The sequence below is a fragment of the Larimichthys crocea genome, chromosome XVII (assembly GCF_000972845.2).
Source record: "Larimichthys crocea isolate SSNF chromosome XVII, L_crocea_2.0, whole genome shotgun sequence".
NCBI classification, from domain to species: domain Eukaryota; kingdom Metazoa; phylum Chordata; class Actinopteri; family Sciaenidae; genus Larimichthys; species Larimichthys crocea.
The window spans coordinates 10,513,489-10,531,759 of record NC_040027.1 but is presented as its reverse complement, the minus strand read 5'-3'; the positions used below and the strand labels follow the sequence as shown (position 1 = coordinate 10,531,759).

Genomic DNA, 18,271 nt, shown 5'->3' with positions numbered 1-18,271 from the left:
GTTGTAACAGAGCTGTGTGTTGTTCTCTTTTGATCAGGCGGGGTGGATGAGCAGACTGCTGTGCTTCTCAGGACCCCAGGCACCTTTTTTTTCTTATTCTACACCATGATGTTTTCTTTAGACTGTAATGAAATCACACCTTCCATCATGCTGGGAAGTCCAGAGCGGTGAGCGAGCGCTCTCTCACAGCGCTACTGACACCCTCAGCTGGAGCAGATGTTGTGATACACGCTCAAATGTACAAGAATAATAAGAGATTAGGAGCTAAGAGAGGAGTGTTTGATCGCTCCTGTTATAGATAGTGTCTGGAGTGATGTGAAATGAATTCCTCTGTCGGTAATTATATCAAGTCCTGCTCCCGAAATTGTGTTTATTTTGGCATACTGTCAGTTCAATTCTATAATAAATGTAACCACCACTAAATTCACCCCTGAAATAAAGTTGGAATATTTATGGCGAGTATCATATGCGATATATTAGATATATAAATATATACTTTATTGTTCCCATGTGGAGATTTGACTTGCACTCTACACGGCTTGACCTAATAACATATTATTCATACAGTGGTGTATGCGGACACCAGCAAACAAAATCATCAACAGAAAAAAGAACACATGTACAAACACACACTGTGAAGTAATCAGCTGTTGCAGCGTTCAGCCTACGTGACCTCTGCTTGTATTAGGCTCGACTGAAACAGACACGAAACCATCTCAGTTTACACCGCTGATTTCGGTATCGTCTGCCTGAAGGTAACAGCTCATATTCTGTGTGATTCTTACCAGATATAATCATCCACAGTTTCCTGGAGAGAACTGTACTACTGGGTTACTGTAGAAATACGGTTGTTCAACATGGAAGAGGACCTGCAGCATCTATAGAGCTCATTCTAGGGTAACTGAAGGAACTTACGGTTCTTTTATTGTCAGTTAGATGCTCATGTCTCTGTAATAGGATGTGACGGTCGATGGTCAATGGTATCACATGCAGCACTAAGACCTATCAAGACAAGTACAGAGACAACCTCAAATGTTGTGGAGAAAATCGGTTGGACTTTATAGAGAAAGGGAAGGTCAGATATTAGTCCATCGATGGCTAAAACCTCTAAGGCTGGAAGAAGTTTGACGTATGTTGATAATAAAGACAGATTCATCATGTGGCAGTAGCTCAGTCCACAGAGACTCTGCTTACATAGCATTGAATTAAATGCAGATGCAATAACAGATAGACATCTGCTCTAGGAGCTCCTGCCTAAAGGCTTGTAATCCAATAAATTCAATTGTGCAGTGCCATATGAGAGAACAAGGTCGAGAGTGTGGTTAGGACAATGAATGGGCTTATTTAACATGTGAATCGACACTCACTGTCTCACTGAACATCTCTCAAACACCAGCCAAAGTCTGTTGAATCTAATGAAGAGATAAATTCAGCACCAAGGCTATCATTATGGAAAAGAGAAACCACGACTGAGGGACCACAAAGAGAGACACTTGAGCTCAGTACAAGGACCAAAACCACACCTCCTCCAGGTTATATGAGGGAAGAAAGACAGCGTTGGATCGAATGACCTGGCCTCCACAGACTCTGGACTCTGTGGTGGCCCTAGCTCTTGGCTAAAAGTCGGCAAATACGTGGATCGCATGTGCGGTCAAACAAGCCACCTGTAACCACACAAACCTGTCAATCAAAGCAGCAGCCAATCCTGCATAAGCCTTTAAGGCACTGCATTGTTTTCCACTTCAGCATTGTCTTCCCTCCACAGCCATGGAAGTCGCCACTCTGGTTAATCTACAATGAAATGAACGACCGGATGAGAAAGAGTGGATGAACTTTGGACTGGCATTGTACGTCCAAGTGATCCTCCTCAGTTGTTTGATAAGGATGTGAACCGACCCACATTTGCACAATAGGGTTGACAGCATGACTAAAGAATAGGTTATAGAAATGTCAGCACCACCAAACACACACACAGAAACCCTCTTGTTCTTGAGTGAAGGCTTGCATCAAGTTCATTAAAAGGGAAGTCAAAGCTGAGAATTTTGTTCCTGTCGGTAAATAAAATTGATTTTGTCCCCAACACTTCTTAACTAAGCTTATGTTGCTGTATTCATGCTCAGAGATGTAGATTTACTCTGGGTTCATGATAACTGATGATAAATTCATCCAGAGCCAGCTTCTACTTCTCCTAACTTTGCATAGAGGCTCAAAGCTTAAGCAAATTTGCCTGAGACCACACTAATGCAAATGTTAAAGAGAATGTCAATAAGAGTCAGAAAGACTACATCATTGTCAAATCAGACCCGAAAGGAAAACCTGCCTACCAGCCAGTTCTTTCAGTTTGTGAAGAACACCAGGAAAGCTCTCTTCCTTGAGGAGTTGATATGCCCTGCCTTTAACAGACACAATACCTGCTTGTTTTTGGTTTCAGCCTTTATTCATGACCCTGTAGGCTATATGCAGTTATTCAGATGATACAGCAGCAGTTTGAACATACCAAAGTGACAGCCAGGCACAAGCACAAAGACGTTACGATGACATAAAATGATTGGTGTCATAAAAACTGCAGCCATTAAATAAAAACCCAACAATCAACTGTGTTATCATTAAAAGAAGCTGGATGAAAAATAATTTCTAAATATTTGTGTTTGTGTTTAAAACATAGATTTCAACACGGTTAGATTACATATTCCATTTTCATTTATTTATTCATTTATTTGTTTCATAATAATATTGGCAGCAGCGTCTGCCAAAAAAAATCAAAAATCAAAATCCAAAATAAAATCAAAGTAAAATTCAAATAACTATGATAATTAATTCAAATGGAGACAACCTTCCCTGCAATGGAATACATTGTTTACATCTATCATCTATCTATCCATCCATCTATCCATCTATCATCCATCTATCCATCCATCCATCCATCCATCTATCCATCCATCTATCCATCCATCCATCCATTCATCTATCATCCATCTATCCATCCTTCCATCTATCATCTATCTATCCATCCATCCATCCATCCATTCATCCATCCATCTATCTATCATCCATCCATCCATCATCTATCATCCATCTATCCATCCTTCCATCCATCATCTATCATCCATCCATCCATCCATCCATTCATCCATCCATCCATCCATCCATCCATCCATCCATCCATCCATCCATCATCTATCATCTATCTATCCATCCATCCATCTATCATCCATCCATCCATCCAACCATTCATCCATCCATCCATCTATCATCTATCTATCCATCCATCCATCCATCCATCATCCCTCCATTCATCCATCCATCCATCCATCCACCCATCCATCATCTATCATCTATCTATCCATCCATCCATCTATCATCCATCCATCCATCCATTCATTCATCTATCTATCTATCTATCTATCTATCTATCTATCTATCTATCTATCTATCTATCTATCTATCTATCTATCTATCTATCCATGAGCTGTAGTTCTCCCTCCGTCCTCCAGGGGTCGCTGTATTAATCCGGGCTCTCCTTCTCTGAGTCGCTCCTCCTCTTTGGTTGAACCCTCCTCGGCTGCTCCTACACGCTCGCCTCCTATTGGCCGAGCCTCCCGCCGCTTCCTGCTACGTAGTGCCAAACAGTGTGTAGTCCTGTGTGTGTAGTCCTGTGTGTACCTCTGTGAGCGGATGCTAGCACGGTGACGAACACACCTGCACAGGTACCTGTCCCCGCGAAACCTCCACCCGGTCCAACATGGCACAGTGCTCCGAGGACGTGAGCTCCGCGGTGAACGGAGAGCCGAGCAAGGCGAGGAAGGTGGCGGTGATCACCGGCATCACCGGACAGGTAACACACACACACACACACACACACACACACACACACAGCCCGGTGTTTGAGTCTCTGTGGGAATGAATGAGCTCCTAGGTTTAATGTTTCCTCACAGCTTCTGCTCATGAAAGTCTGTCATGATTCCTGTGATGGGTAGACGTTTGTCTGCACCGTGTACATCTGTGCCAGGTGTCAAAAACCTGCTTTGTCACCTTTAAACAACCCTTTATCACTCCTGTCTCCTTCCTGTGGTGTCTCAGGTGTGCTGATACCTTTTCTGTATTAGCTGCATGACACTGAAGTAGTGCTCCAAGCTGTTGTTGTCCCTTCACTATAAACTTTAAAAGCTTTTATTTTGAAATCAGAATCGATTGTCCATACAGGTATGGACACAGGTGCAGTTTAAAAGACAAGGGGGGCATGAGGTAGACATAGAAACAGAAAGTGTAAGGAGATTATGAATTATTTATATATACATATATTATATATAGGATAATATATATATATATATATATATAGATTAGATATATTAGATAGAATATGTGTGTGTGTAATATAGATTATAATATATATATATTATATATAGTATATAATAATTATGTGTATAATATCTATATGGGTATAATATATATGTGGCTCTATCTATATAGCTCTAAGTTATAGATCTAAGGTATGTGTAGATATATATGTATGTGTGTGTGTCTAAGATATATATAATCTATATAATATATCTATATATGTGTCGATCTAGATGTGTATCGATCTCCTGTGTATATATATCTCCTCCTCGCTCACTACTGCTGTGGCTTCTATCGGTCTTGGGTGTGTGTCTCTCCTCCTCTGCTATACAGCTCTCACTCTCTCATCTCCTCTCTTCGCTCCGCCTCTCTCTCTAGCCTATAGATCTCGCTGTTCTCTGTCTCGCTCTCTCTCTCTCTCTGTCTATCTTCTATCTCTATCTCGCTCTCTCTGTCTATCTGTTCTCTCGCATATGGCAATGTCTCAGTCTCTCTCTCCTCTCTCTCTCTCTCTCTCTCTCTCTCTCTCTGTCTCTCTCTCTCTCTCTCTCTACTACTATCTCTTCTCTCTCTCTCTCGCTCGCTCTCTCTTGTGTGTTGTCCTGTCTGGTTGTATGGTCGAGCTCTCTCTCTCTCTCTCTCTCTCTCTCCTCTATCTCTCTCTATCTCCGGCCTCTCTCTCTTCTCCTCTCCTCTTCTCCTCTCCTCTCCTCTCCTCTACCTCCCCTCGCCACCGCCAGTGTCCGGGACCGGTGGATCCGGTTCCACCTGAGCCACCTCTTCATTCATTCAGGTTTTTTCATGCAGTGGCAGTTGGATGACACACAAAACTTCAGTCAATCAGTTTAATAGATATAACCACACCTGAATTATAGGTGGCGATTAAAAAACAAAACAAAAGGTGTGTGTCAGTTGTTATTAAAGTATGACGGCCACTCACCCAGAAATATAATTTATATGTATTAAAAACTGTTTTTTCACTGTAGTAGAAGTTATTTGAAGATTCACCCTGTGCTGTCAGCAGCAGGTAACTACTGTAGCTCTGACTGTCGAACAAAAGTTTAAAAATAACCCACAAACTGGATTTACTCATTAAGATGAACGAAACCTGAAGAAGAAAGTTTAGACCAGCCTGTCTGAAGTGACCTGCCCGACAGGTTCAGCCCACACCTGCAGGCCTGTTTTTTTTTTAAATGTGGAGCACATAATGTAAAGGTAGGTCAGGATACAGTGATCACAGTGCAGTAAAATCATCAGAGTTATTCTATCACAGTTCATTAAGCTTCCTCATGTTGAACTAACCACAGTAAAAAAACAAACAGTCCTTTCTACTCATATTACATTCCAGAAATCATAAGCGGCATTGTTCCTGAATGAGCATGATGTCACGAAAGGTTGTCTCAGTGTGTCTCAGGTTGTCTCGGTGTGTAAGGACGGCCCCAGTGCTTTGTCATGCAAAACCTTATTAAACAGGAAAAACCTGAAATACTGGCAGCAAACCGGTGAGGCGTGATCACAGCATGCAGCTCAACCCTGGTCTGAACCAGTCGGTCAGAGAAAACAGAACATCATGTTTTGTTTTTAATGAAAACCTGATATGATAAATATGACAAATAAAGCGGAATTTGTTGATTTCTATTTATTTATTTTCAGATTTTTAGGCTTCCATATCGTGTGATGGGTAGATGTTTGTCTGCACCGTGTACACCTGTGCCAGGTGTCCAAAACCTGCTTTGTCACCATTAAACAACCCTTTATCACTCCTGTCTCCTTCCTGTGGTGTCTCAGGTGTGCTGATACCTTTTTGTATTAGCTGCATGACACTGAAGTAGTGCTCCAAGCTGTTGTTGTTGTTGTCCCTTCAAAATAAACTTTAAAAGCTTTTATTTTGAAATCAGAATCGATTTATTCGATATAAAGTCTGATTAGGCAGACTGTGAGTTATTTTTGTTTCACTGTCTACCTCATATTTACATAAACAGACAAGAAATCTGACTAAACGGTGTAAAATACAAGAGGAACAAAAGCAGGGCTGAAGTGCTTTTCAGAACTTTTTCATATTTTTGTGCATAAAATACATGAGTCTGTTGCTGATTTTGGAAAAAATGGCAAGGAAGGAGGCGTCTAATCCCGTGTAGGATGTATGGGAAGGCAGCACCAGGTTGTTTGCACTGCTTAGAGTTGGCCTGATGAGTGTTTGCTGACACGTTGTGTGCATTGATGGGATCATCACAATAAGACAAGGATTATTATATAACGTGGGTGCGTTCAGGATTCCGGGTTCGAGACTGAAAATGAAACGTATCCGTTAGGTTTGTTTAGTATCAGCTGCTGTGTGCTTATCACATCCTGTTCCAGATATGGAAGAATTGCAATCATTTCACGTGTCATAGGTTTTATTTTTTAATTCATTGGTGGCCCTCGCAAGTTTATATCTCATTCTGTTTTGTTTTTTTTTGAACATTCTTTTATTTGAAATTATGCATATAAAGAACAACACAAAACATTACACTAAAAACAAAACACAACGACCCAGGAACAATTAGTGTCTCAGCATACCTACAATCCCAAATCAAGACAAACCACACTGATGGACATCCCACCAAACTAATCCCAGAATAAGGCACACTGATGGACATCCCACCAAACTAATCCCAGAATAAGGGAGAGAAAGTACTTTCCGCAGGAGACCTCCACAAAACAACAAAAAATACTGAAATAGCTTCTTACGACCAGCCGTTACCAAATTATCTGTCTGGCCATCCAAAATGGGAAATGACAGGGGCCCACAAAACCAAAAACGAATCCATTTGTACCTGAAGTTTTGCAGTTATCTTTTCCATCATTCTTTAGTCTCTCTCGCCATTGTTGAAGGGTGGAAGGTAGAGGGGTTATCATTTTCCTCGCCACTAGTAGGAGAATCTGTAATAGTTGGGCCTTTCTCTTCCCTATATCCTCCCCTGGATTCAAACCTAGTATATAATGTAATGGGCAATCCCAAAAGATACTCTCATTCTGTTTTTATTATTATTTCTCCTTTTCGAAGTGCGCCTTGCTCTGTGGACAGTTTTATGTGAAAACGATACACATCATGTTTTATTTAAAATGAAATGAAGACACTCCATTTTCAATTTGTTAATAACTCAGATCCTTCATATAGCCACAGTGACGATACATACTGAGACAGACACCCTCTGATATCTGCAGGTTTGTAAGGTATTACTGTACGGGTAATGTTGCAGTACTGGTTTTATAAGTAGCGGAAGTACCTTGATTGACACTAAACTGTTCTATATGTCGATAAATCTTGGAATAGTCTCGTCTCGTCTTCTTCCGCTTTATCCGTTAGTCGGGTCGTGGGGGCAGCAGCTTCAGCAGGGAGGCCCAGACTTCCCTCTCCCCGGCCACTTCGTCCAGCTCTTCCAGGGGGACCCCAAGGTGTTCCCAGGCCAGCCGAGAGACATGGTCCCTCCTGGAGGGACCTGCCTGGATCACCTCACCAGGCAGGCGTCCAGGAATAGACTTGATTGAAACTTTCATCCACACTGCCTGCTTTAAATAATCACTCCTGCAACCTGTCTGAGTGGATCTGCATACGAATAGAAGTATGTAAACGTGGATGCCTTTTGCAGCAGCAGTAGTATGTGTAAAGAAGTTTCTGTGTCAGTTTCTGGGAGCTAATGTTTCATCAGAACAAATAAGCAGAGACTCTGGGAATGTTTCAGGTGAGCGTTCCCAGAATCCAGGCCCTGGAAAGACGACTATCGGAGTTCTTGGAAAGTCATTTTCAACCTCTCGCATTCCTTTTGTCAAGCAGCGCTGTCCAAAGCGCCTCCTTCCCCGCGTCGTCTCGTAGAAAAACAAAGAATAACAGCGTTAATTCATTTTTATTCTGCCGGTGATGGAGATGCTGTTGAGTACCGAGGGCCCGCACAGGAGTCGAGCAGACAGGCATCTGGATAGACCATCTCAGAAGTCACAAGCCAGAGTGTCGGGGGGTCACAGCGATGCCATAAATCGCCTGGCTAACTACTGTTCATAAATTTCAGGGCAACATGCTGCTCAGTCTGAATATTTTTGACTGTCTCGGTGTGAAGTATTGGGGGCGAGAGGGTGTGAGTTATGAGAGACCACCTGAGTGCCAAGGCAGTGCTTGCAGAGCAGGGGGCTCTGGCTGATGGTGCTGTTTTACGATCCGGGGTTATGAAGAGGACATGTTCGGCCTGTCTGTTCGACAGTAAAACTTTATTTTGGCTGTGAGGTTCAAACTTCTTTCTTCAGCTCCTCTGGTTGGGAAAACAACGCTTCACTGCGATACGACCCCTCGAACCGTTTGATGCTCCTGCTACGAGCCTCTTTTCTTCATCCTTTTGTTGGCGTTTGATACACTTCTCTCATTCCTCCCTCGCCTCCTTCCACCGACTCCACCGCGAGTCTGAGCGCGTGCCAGCAATAATAATCATAAAGCTCCGAATCCGAGCGCACGTCTCCTCTGTCGCTCATAATGGCTGCTGATGGCTCCTTCAAGGCTGATTCCCCCTCTGTACGAAGTCCGCTAAGAGATGTATGTTCAGCTGCAGCTTGTAGTAAAAAGTTGAATTAATTTAGCCACCTTCAGCAGCAGTGGTGGAATGTAACTAAGAACATTTACTTAAGTACAAACCCAAGGTATTTGTACTTGCTTTATTTTATATCTCAGAGTCTTTTTTTTACCTTCTTTCACTACATTTGCCGGTCAGCTTTAGTTACCTTTCAGATTCCAGTTTTTCAGAACTCTTCCTGTCCACTGGAAACTAGAAACTCTCTTTTTGTTCCCCATTCTGAAAACATCTGATAAAAGTTCGTTTCATAGCTATCGTCGTATGACCTGGTTCAAGTTAGGAGAACGAGTGATGTAGAACTTTCTTTTATTTCGTCGCTGACACCAAGAATGTGCGCACGAACCCGCCCTACTCTCGCTCCTATCACCAAGTACTCTAATTAATATATTTTGCATGCAGGCATACTCGCTGTTTTAGGCACTCATTTCCAGCACTTGTATTGGAACAACTCTAGTGAAAATCATGTACGTCCAAACGTGCTGATTAATAATATTAGCGATAAACTGAAGGATGAATTGTTCCTCTATGTGCTGAGAAAGTTCTCCTCCTTCTTAGGCTTGGCCAACTCTTTAAAAACAGGCTGGTTATATTCTGAGGCTTTTTGAATGTATAGCAATGAATCCTGATCTAAATGAGCTCAACATTAAACATCTACAGCAGTAAAATGCAACATACAAATGAATTCAGCAGTAATTTACTGATACTCGAGTGAGGTTTTACTTGTAATGGAGTATTTCCACAGTACTTTCACAGGTAATGGATCTGAATACTTATTTGCTTAGCCGTGGAGTTTACACGATAGGTCAAGTTGTCCTTGTACAGTCGATTCAGAAGACGAGGCGACAGAGTTGAGAATGTTTTCTCAAACATGAATCCAAACTGTACATGTGTAATGTCAAACAGAAGAGTTAAAGAATGATTAGATTCATTGACCCTGTGGTTACTCTGAATGCTGTGTAATTTTAAAAGGATAAAGCGGCTAACCTGAACTTTAACCAGACGCACAGAATCGAGTTTACAACCTTTGTTATCACCGGGTGTGAACGGTCATTCACTCGTATAAATCCAGACTAATCCTGAGCAAAGGTGTCCTACAGATACTTTGAAGTAACTGAATATTATTTAATATCTGGTCATTTATGTTTCAGCTTCTTGAGTGCAGTGAAACACAGCAAGGCCTTTATTTATCCTGCTATACTCACAACTACTACTGGAAAGCTTAGGCCGTTTGCACTGGAGTATTTTAGCCTGTCCTTTAAGCCACCTTTAATCTGGGTAACTATCACTGACCAGACTAACCTGTATCACTGTGTGTGTGTAAAGTAACTGTATGCACATGTATTCAAATGAATCCCCTCCAGCCTGAAACGTGTCACAATCAGAAGCTCTCTCTTTATCTATTCCAGCGACCGACGCGCCTGCCGGTCACACAGGACACTTCCTTCACTGCTGTGTGTGCGCAAGTGGGTGTGTTGTACTGTGATTACACCTTCAACAAACGACATTGTGTGTAACTGCGGACCAGTTTTACGCTTGGCAGCTTGTGGTCTAATAATAAAACAGTAATTGTGCACAAGGCTTTAATGTATAATCCATTAATACAAATAAAAGGTGCTGATTTGTTTGCGTGAACAGTCTGCATGCCTGCAGGGACAAGACTGAGTGCTCAAACATGGAAAAATACTTTATGGATTTTTATTTTTTTTAATGTTAGGTAGGTGATTTAAATGGATGTCAAAGCTCGAGTGTCTCTTGTGATTGACAAAGCCTCCCCTGATAATTCACTGTCCCACCAGCAGAGGGTACTACACTCTTAGCAGTTAGGTTTGCATGGGGGTAGCTGTGTTGATGTTCTTAATGATATAGAGGTTATGACTCTGTACTACATTTTCAAAAGTTAAACATTCACTTCATGTGAATATTTGCTATTTTTAAATCTCCACTGACGTTAAACTGAAGATCTTTTAGGCTTTGGATAAGTCAGCTTGAATAGTTTGACTACAGATAGTAACTGTACCATTTTAATGTTTTTATTAGTTGAAATTAATAAACTGTCCTGATATTACACTCCTGTGATTAAAGTTTGATTAGTTTTACAAAGAAAAAACACCCAGATTAGGATATATTCATGAGTTGTCAGACATACTGATGACCTATTAAACATCCAGACACAGAATAAAACAGAAGCGTTACAAATACTCTGTACACTTTGTGCAGGCAGACAGAAGTAGATAGTGTAGAAGTGTTACCACGTCATCTCGGAAAGTTACCATGGGGATTATTTACGATTATTTGACATTTTATAGACCAGATGAGTAATCCTGAAAGATTAACAGATGATAAAAATATTCATTAGTTGCAGCCCAACACACAAAGATTAATCAGACTTTCCAACCAAGTGACACCAGAGGAAGAACTTTAAATAAAATGTTCCTGTGAACAGTTTGTGTTTAATGGTCAGTTACATTTTTTCTTTCTATAACAAAACTGTAACTTGTCTTCATGTGAGCTCATATAAATAAAGATGTAGTACATCAGAAATGTTGGGCCTGACACACACGTTGCTTGTTCTTTATTGTTCTTATTTCTGTTTTGGGATCTGGCATCGGACTTCAATACTTTGTGTACTTTCGACGTTAACAGCACATGTGTGTGTTGCGTGTAATATCCCAAACTGTCAGTAACTTGGCATTGATTGATTGATTTGAACTGAACTGAACTGAGATTTTGATCCCAGTCCCTGATTTTTAGTCATAACTTTTCCAGTTTTTGTATTTCTGCAAGTCAGGAGTTAAGAGTTAAAAGATACTCCGCCTTAGACGACTAATGATGATGATGATGGGAATGTTGATTGGAGTAATGATGGCGTGGTGGAGGGGAGAGGGGGGCGCAGTTCTGACGTGCAAACATTGTTAACATTGTTTCCGACACATGGAGTGATTTTAGCGTAACAATTAACATCAAATGATTCCTCATCTTGTTCTCCGTTTTACTTCATTTAGTTCTGTCAGTTGGCCTGGGTTTGGCCTTATTAAACCTTTTTTGTGTGTGTCTGCTTTTATGTTATGTTGATGATGATATTTCAAAGACATAGTTTTATTCCATAAAAACCAGAAAATAAACATGAAATGCACTTAGAAAGTATGAAAACACACACAAAGCTTCAGTTTCAATTCTTACATTGTGTAATCCTGTTTCCAAAAACCGTTTGGATGCTTTGGCAAACAGAATGCAGTGAAGTCCTCTTTTGACCTATATTCACTTGGATACAGGACAAAGATATTTAATGTTTAAACGAATTAAAATTCAGAGAATCCAGAGAAATCTCTGCACGTAAAAGGCCAAGGTCATGAACCATCGATCCCTTTAGCACTGGATGAAATGACATGATTGTATTTGTAAGGATATTACTGCATGGGCTGAGGAACACTTTAGAAAACTGTTGTCGGTTTGTCGCTGCATCCATAAATGCAAGTTAAGAGCCTACCACGCAAAAAGAGAGAGAGAGACAGACGGGTATCAACAACAGCCAGAAGCGCCACTGAGTCCTGAACTCAAGTGTCCTGTGGTCTGAGTCCACATTTTCAAACCGTCTTTGAAAATCATTGACGTTGTTGTGTCCTCCGGGGCTAAAGAGGGAAAAGGACAATCCAGATTGTTACCAGCGCAAAGTTCAAAAGGCAGCATCTGTGATGGTGCTGGGGATGTGTTTGTGCCCATGGCATGATGGGGAAGTTGCACATCTGTAATGGCACCATTAATGCTAAAAGTGAAGGATTTGGGACAACATTCGCTTCCATCCAGACAGACAATGGCTTTTTCAAGGACGTTCTTGTTTATTTCAGCGAGACAATGCCAAGCCGCAGTCTGCACGTGTTACAACAGCGTGGCTTTCGTAGTAAAAGAGTGCGGGCACTAGACTGTCCTTGCCTGCAGTCCAGACCTGTCTCCCATTATGAAACAACAAAAAAAAATACAACAACAGAGACCTCGGACTGTTGAGCAACTGAAGTCGTGCATCGAGCAAGAACGGGAAAGAATTTCACTTTCAAAACTTGCAACAATTTTTGTCCTCAGTTCCCGAATGCTTACTCATTGTTGTGAAGAGAAGAAGTGATGTAACACAGTGGTAAACACGATCCTGTCCAAACTTTTCTTTTTTTGGAACAAACTTCAGACTTTGTGTTGTATTGACTTGAACATAGGGTGCAAAGGAATTACATTTAAACGTTCATGCACAGCGTTCGACTTTCTTTGGAATCGGGGCTGCCCGGCACGTCACTTACAGGAATGACCTGTTTGCACAAGGCTTAATAACAGTAATAACAATGACTTCGTTCCATTAAACGTGATAGTGAATCAGCTCGTGCGATAACAAGGCAATACGCCAGATTTTTCTACCATGACCTGCCCATTAAATGCATCATCTGTTTGCTTAGTATTAAGCCATAGCTTCAGTCGAGTTCATCCGACTGTTTCCACACCTGTACCTTTTTTTTTTTTTACACTTTTGCACCCCCTGCAGGCAATTCCTGCTACTGCAAACAATCCTCGACATTCACAGAGGAGCTTCAGTTATGAGACCCGTCATTGTATTTAAATTTTTATACAATTAACTTTCACCCTCCTGTTGCTGGAGCAGCTCTTTTTGAAATCTGTGTAGCTATAGAGTAGAAAGATCATATTGTGTCAAAGGCCAAAATGAGTCTCTGGAGCGTTGTGTATGTGTGTGACATTGAGCTGGCAGGTGAAGTAGTAGTAGTGTGTGTGTGTGTGTGTGTGTGTGTGTGTGTGTGTGTTTGTGTGTGTCCAACCCCCCCTCGCTCTCACCAAGCGCCCGGCTCCCCATAACAGGAAACAGCGAGGTGAGGCCAGGGTTTATGGGCTAATACAGCCTCAAAGGAGCCTCTTGTTTTGAAACAGAGCTGCAGCTCTTCATGCTTGTTTTCCATATTGGTCTGGCATGGAACGCTTTGACCCTGGCACAGGGGCAGGAAAACATGACACCGGCCGGAGCTTTGAACGCCGTGGGGACGGGCGAGGGGCTGCCAGTGCACCCCCCCCCCTCTCCTCCTTCTGGGTTAAGCAGAAACAGGTTGGGCACCGGTGCCCACCGACCGCACAACCTGAGTGTTCAACCTGCAGAAGCTGAAAATGATCTTTTAAAAAAGGATAAATTCATCTAGTAAAACTTTTTAAGCTTATTTGTTTCAGGGCAAAGTCTTCAACGACCTTCTTCAGGTTGTTTAAGCAGCATCGGGAGTTCTACAGAGCAGCGTAATAAAGAAACACCTGCTGAGACATTTATCTGGAATTTGGAGAAAGTCGACGTCGGCCAGTATCAAAAATCCCTGACACGTCTGCTGATAACCTTTTACACTGTGGAACAATGTTAGCACTTCCTCCTGGTCAGTATTTGGAAAGTGGTTTCCTGAGTCACCAACATTTAGTACAGATGTTGAACACGTTTCGTCCAATCCATCTCGCTTATCCTCATCAGGGTCACGGTGGGGCGGAGTACACCCTGGAGAAGTCACAACAAACGACCATTCACACTCTCATTCACACCGATTTTTACGATTTAGAGTCACTGATTAACCTGTCAGGCGCACGTCTTTGGACTGTGGAAGGAAGCCGGAGTACCCGGAGAGAACGGACAGGCGGAGAACATGCAAACTCCACCGAGGCCGAGGTTCAAACCGGGAACCTTCTTGCAAAAATGTGTAGAATGATGCAGTCTGACATCTGACCACCATAACCCAAAAATAAAATCACATGTTTAGGCTCTTAGAAACAGTGTATATTAGATTTTAAAGTGCGTGATAGAATTATACATGATGTATAATCTAAATATCGATGCAGGCTATAGTAGTAGTAGATTTTCTGCAGCTTTCAATCTGCAGCTCACAGTCTTCGTCGCTGGATGAGGTTGTCGTGGAAACGTGTTGACATGTCACAGGTGTCAATACTGATAATTAATGAAGGCTGATTTCCATTCGGGGGTCACTCTCACAGCTTACGGGAACACTTTAAGGTTTCTTACTGTGACTTCAGAATTAGAATTGAGCAAACTTCGTTTCATGTTATTGAAGAATTTCAACTTCTTCGCCATCGTTTTGTGTTCGTTTCCGTTCTGTGTGTAAATCAGCTCGGTCTGGAGAACAACCCTTTCTTAAATATGTAATTATAATCAGATTAATAGAAACATATAGCTGCCAGAGAGGGAGTTAAAGTCCTGTGGTCGACCTCTCAGCGTGTCAAGTTCACGTATACGTCAAAAACCTTTTTAGAAGGCTGACACGCAAAACCAGCAAATCATCACCTTTTTATAACACACAGACAAATACCTGCACTCATAATTCAAATGACACACTTCAAAACCAGAAAATTGAGCTCTAAACGTGATGTAATGTTTTGTTTTTTTGGCCGTGCAGCAAATTTACTTTCTGGTTCTGTCCAAGCAAACAAGCGACTCCACCACCAGCAATACATCAGTGCTGTGTGTGTGTGTCAGCTTGTTTTCTTCTGCCCCCTAGTGGCCATAAATCAGCTCACGCCGCTTTAATGCAACTGCACTGTGAACTAGCCCCGAGAGATAAAGTCTCTACTGTTTTTTCCAGCTTGTAATTGTCATTTTTGGGAGTGTAAATCTTCCACCAGCGTCTCGTGTCTAACATTACAATCCTGCCCCGATGTTGAGGGCAGGTTCTTGGGTGTGCCCCAAACCTCCTTCTCTGCTCCCTGCCCTCCACCTTGACTGTTACCCCCAGACCTGGAGAGGATGCATGGGGCTGGCAGTGTGTGTGTGTGTGTGTGTGTGAGTGTGTGTGTGTGTGAGAGAGGGGGATTGAGGGATGAATGCCATGACTAGTTCGGAATTTTCCAGAGTGTTCCAGAATGTGCGGTCGGAAAGTCTGAGCAGGGAAAAAAGACGAGGAGTAACATGGGTGAGGGGAACAAGACCTTATTGACAGGGCTCGCTCGCTCTCTCTCTCACTCACACTGACACACACACACACACTCTCTTTACACACACACACTCTCACACTCACACACACACACACACACAGGCTCAAAAGGTTCTGATTTTCTGATTCATGTGGATGTTACACACCTAATGATCCCAGGGCTCGGTATTCAGTTACAGTGTGAAGGTTTCAGGAAGATTGCATGTTCCAACACCATAAACAAAAGTTTTTCTTTTACTACTCGTGTCCATTAATGTGTCACGGAGTGAACACTGCACCCGGTTTCATTGAGAAGAATTTGTGCTGAATGTTCTTTTGTAAAGCGTCCAAATCAGGTTTTGATCTAACACGTCACCTAAGATAATGAGAGATAATTCTAATATAATTATCTTATCTTACACAAACAGCAGAAGCCAGTTTTATACAAAGCATTTAAAATCACCTGAACATGTTGGGGAATTGGGCGGAGTGGGACATGAAGGTGAATAAATGGATCATTTTAAAGCTACAGAACATTTTCATCTGGACCCTCTTGGACTACTTACAATTTAAAACATTCTAATAATTGTTTTAATGTTTTTTTATATTTTTTCCTTGGCCCTCTTGGTGGCCCCAGACTGGCATATTTGATTTAATTGTGATAATAAAATTATAAAGATATTGTTCTGCATGGTCGAAAAAGGAATTTAAACCACTGATGATTAACACATTTAAAGGCTTTAACATATTTTGACCTAATTGTATAGTACTTTAATAATATTTTCAAGATTGTGTCTGGGCCTTTTGGAAACACTGCTCTGTTCTTCTTTTTTTATTATTACATCTGTTCCTGCCTCCGCGTCGATCTGTTGTTGTGTCATAATAATGTCAAAAATGCACAAATGAATATTGTGTAAATAATCCTGCCCCTGTTAAGTCATTTCTGTTTCTTCCTGATCTCTCTTTGTGTTTTCCTCTCAGATAAATTGTTATTTTTCTATGTTTTTGGTTACAGACTCTGTCTCCACCTCGCTGTACTCTATTTTTAGTGAAATTCATTTGCCAAAAAAAAAGAGAGACCCAAAAGTTGAAGATGAATGTGTGTGGTGGTGTCAAATTTTCTTTAGATATTGTAATTTTATTGGCACCATGAGTTCTTTTGGCCCTGATAAACGCTTAGGGAAACGTCTGACAGGTTTTAACGGTTGCGGTCTTCTGTCTCTTCAGGATGGTTCCTACCTGGCCGAGTTCCTGCTTTCTAAAGGCTACGAGGTGAGAGAAAAATTCAGACTTTCAAAAGTACCAAGAATTTGTCCTGAAAGCTCAGACACACACATACACAGAAATGAATGCAGACGCTCGCGAATGCCAACGAACACAGACGCACACACACACACACAGCGACATTCCCTCGATAAGCAGCATCCAGCCTCAGCAGTGTGTGTGTGTGTGGGAGCTCCCGAGGGATCATGACGTAACCTTGAGGCAACTTTGTGCACGGACTGACACACCTCACCCTGATATGACCTGTTTGTGTTGCTTCGAGCCTGTTCACCTCTCACCTTTCTACCCCCCGGGTCAGCCCATTAACAGGGGAAATGGTTGTTATTATACCGTCATACGAGCGAGGTCACAAACTTTCACCTGCTGCTGAGGCGTTTTCAGGAGCACAGAAAGTCAACAGCCTGTCGATGGATGCAGAGGTTAACGAGCTGTTTCTGACTGACTGGTGCTACGTAACCCGTCAGCAACGAGTTAAAAAAAAAAGGGCTAAACACACCTTGCACCAGTGCTCATTGTGTTTTCCTGACAGTAGCTTTCCTAACTTCATTTCCCTGCAGATGTGTAGCGGCGCACGCACACGCACACGCACACACTCCCACACCTTCATCCCAACCTGCTTGGTCAGCTTCACCATCTGTGCTGCTCGCCTCAGATGGCAGCAGAGAGGAAGTGGACTGGGTCCAGGCTGGAGATGCTGCATGACGAGTGGGGGTGGGATGGAGGATAGCGAGGGGGTGGTGGTGGCATTAAAGAGAAGCACACAGGCAGGCAGGAAGTGCACAGTGAATAAAGGAAGTGAGGTCAGGGCACAGCGTCGTCCCGCTAATGGACTCCCCTCGGATCAGGTTCTGTTATCTTCCCCGAGCAGAGCTTCCTCACACGCTGCTCCCCCTCCCGCCTCGCCGCCTCCTCCTCCTCAGAACATGAAGTACAGATCACAGCATTGAAAACAGAGCTGGAGATGTGTGAACCAAACTCCCTCCATCCTGCTGCTGCTGGTCCTTTTTTTTGAGTTTCAGTGGCCAGTGACAGGCTTCCTGTCGCTTCTCCACTTTAATGTCCCAACTCAACTCGACCCTTGCGGCTGCTTTCACAGTAAAA

General features: G+C 42.3%; 1 protein-coding gene across 1 annotated transcript in view; it reads left to right on the top strand.

Annotated features, from left to right (window-relative positions):
• The first annotated feature begins 3,574 nt into the window (after nt 1–3,574).
• Nucleotides 3,575–18,271, top strand: part of gmds (GDP-mannose 4,6-dehydratase) — a 164,297-nt gene continuing 149,600 nt past the window's right edge. Inside the window, exons 1-2 of the mRNA XM_027290046.1 lie at nt 3,575–3,835; nt 17,114–17,158. Coding sequence (XP_027145847.1) covers nt 3,743–3,835; nt 17,114–17,158 — 138 coding nt within the window. The 5' untranslated portion in view covers nt 3,575–3,742. The remainder of the gene's footprint in view (nt 3,836–17,113; nt 17,159–18,271) is intronic.